At 44.2% G+C, this 1,979-nt stretch overlaps 1 protein-coding gene across 1 annotated transcript; it reads right to left on the minus strand.

Moving 5' to 3' along the window:
• Positions 1 to 8: 8 nt before the first annotated feature.
• On the minus strand, positions 9 to 1,704 carry LOC121918545 (mitochondrial mRNA pseudouridine synthase Rpusd3-like). Its single transcript, XM_042444576.1, has 3 exons — positions 1,172 to 1,704; positions 760 to 844; positions 9 to 209 (listed from the first exon to the last, which is right to left on the minus strand). Exons 1-3 carry the CDS (start codon positions 1,321 to 1,323, stop codon positions 45 to 47), a joined length of 402 nt encoding a protein of 133 aa, XP_042300510.1. The 5' UTR covers positions 1,324 to 1,704; the 3' UTR covers positions 9 to 44.
• Positions 1,705 to 1,979: the final 275 nt, after the last annotated feature.

The following is a 1,979-nucleotide window of genomic DNA, read 5'->3' on the forward strand; positions in this document are numbered from 1 at the left end:
GTCTTTATTTTCTTTCCATATTGTAACACCCTTCCTTGTCCCCCTCAGGCACTTTCTGCTCTGTGAGCTGCCAACAACACACCTGTCAGTGGCTGTAGTTGCAGCAACGCACAGCCTTCATGAGAGTCCAGCACCTTGTAGCGGGTCAGGGTTTTTTTCACCTCCTTCCTTTGGAGGCTCTTATGAGAAGGGGAAGCCACAGGCACCACCTGCAACCCACACAAAAGCCACAAGTGAGCATGTTTCCCTGACATTAGTAAAAAAACCAGCCAAAGAGACCCACTTTACACTTATACCCAATCCAGGCTGCCGGATCTCAATTCAGACACATCAAGGCTATGGAGGCCTAAGTTGACCTTCCAGAGACAGATCTTGGACATACACAGGAACATCTGCTGCCCACAGGAGTTGCCACAAGTTCTCCAAAACAAGCTTTCCCAGCCTGGCACCCTTCTAGGTGTGTAGCACTCAACCTCCCATCATCTCTGACCTGCTGGAAGGGGTAGATGGGAGTTGCTTTCCAAAATATCTTGAATTACCATGTTTGAGGGGCTGCTCTAGGGCAAGTAGGGAAATCTGCTACCCTATCAATGCTGATGAATTATAGCTCCCATAATCCCTTCCAACACAGCAATTTAGAGTAGATATGAATTAGAATCCAACTACATCTGGAAGGCTACAGGTTCCCCAACCTTGCTCCAGATCAACCACTTCAAAGCCCTCTCCTCCTCACTGCCTGTCCACTAACCCTGTCCTTACCAGGTCGAAATCTTCAACTTGAATCAGTTTGAGGCCTGTACTAATCTCACCCTCTGAGGTTTCAGGAATCCTGGTAGTGATGGCACTGCAGAAAGACAGAGATCTGGTTCATGGTCTGGCCATGTGCACTTGGCATGGTCTACCAACGCTTTGAGAATAACACAGAAGGGAGAAAAGGAGATGTTTACTACCCTCTCCTCATTTTGTTCAATGCAGGGGTGGGACACTGCAATTGTTGTTGATGGACTACAAGTCCCAGCAGCTTTAATACGCATAGCCAGTGGCAAGGAATGCTGCGAGTTGCAGTCCAATATCATCTGGGGTGCCTATTATTCCAAGCCATGTTTTAGGGGTTCTATTTCCACTCCCAGTGTATGGAGAAAGAGAAAGAAATTAACAAATTTTAACTCACCAATAGGTAGCGGTTGGATTTCTTGCTCTTCGAGACTGAATATAGAAGTTATGGACATGACGGATAGTATTTGGGCAACTTGAGAGCAGAACAAGCCCAGAACTTTCCCTAGGAAGATACAAATCTTTTACAAATTCTCTGACAGAAGGCATTAATATTTCATTCTATTTAGGACAGCCAATGAAGTATAGTGGTTCCCCGCTTGGCCGTGAAATCCACTGGATGACTTTGGGCAAGTCACATGCTCTCAACCTCAGGGGAAGCCAATGGCAAACCTCCTGTGACTTGCAGGCACATAACAACAGAAACTTGTAATTTGTCTAAGGCCATTCAATTCACTCAGAGCAGAGAGGGGACTTGACTTTGGATCCACGACATCTTCCATTATCAGACAAAAAAACCCATGTCAGCTCTATGAGTATAGTGAAACTTTTCCATCTTAATCATTTATGTCCTATTCTAGATCATGAGCTAAAAGCAGCTTCCAAAGGTTTTCCACAGTGTTAATAGTTCCCTCCCCACCATAACAAAGGGAGAACAACTGGTCATATTAGTTAAGGATGAAGTGTTTTGGAATCCAGCACAAATACACCTCTTATCAGCAACCTCTAGATCCAAAGAATGCACTCAGTGCATATTATATGAAATAAGAGGCTGGTGCTACTATATTGTAATGTATATACTATCTTCATGGAACCATTTTCCTTCAATCACCCTGAACTATCAATGCTGAAACCTGTGTTTTCATACTAATAAAAGCCAATAGGAAGCCTTTTTCCATCTCCTTGGCAAATGTTGTTGAACAATT

This window comes from Sceloporus undulatus, unplaced genomic scaffold, assembly GCF_019175285.1.
Source record: "Sceloporus undulatus isolate JIND9_A2432 ecotype Alabama unplaced genomic scaffold, SceUnd_v1.1 scaffold_15939, whole genome shotgun sequence".
Lineage (NCBI taxonomy): Eukaryota > Metazoa > Chordata > Lepidosauria > Squamata > Phrynosomatidae > Sceloporus > Sceloporus undulatus.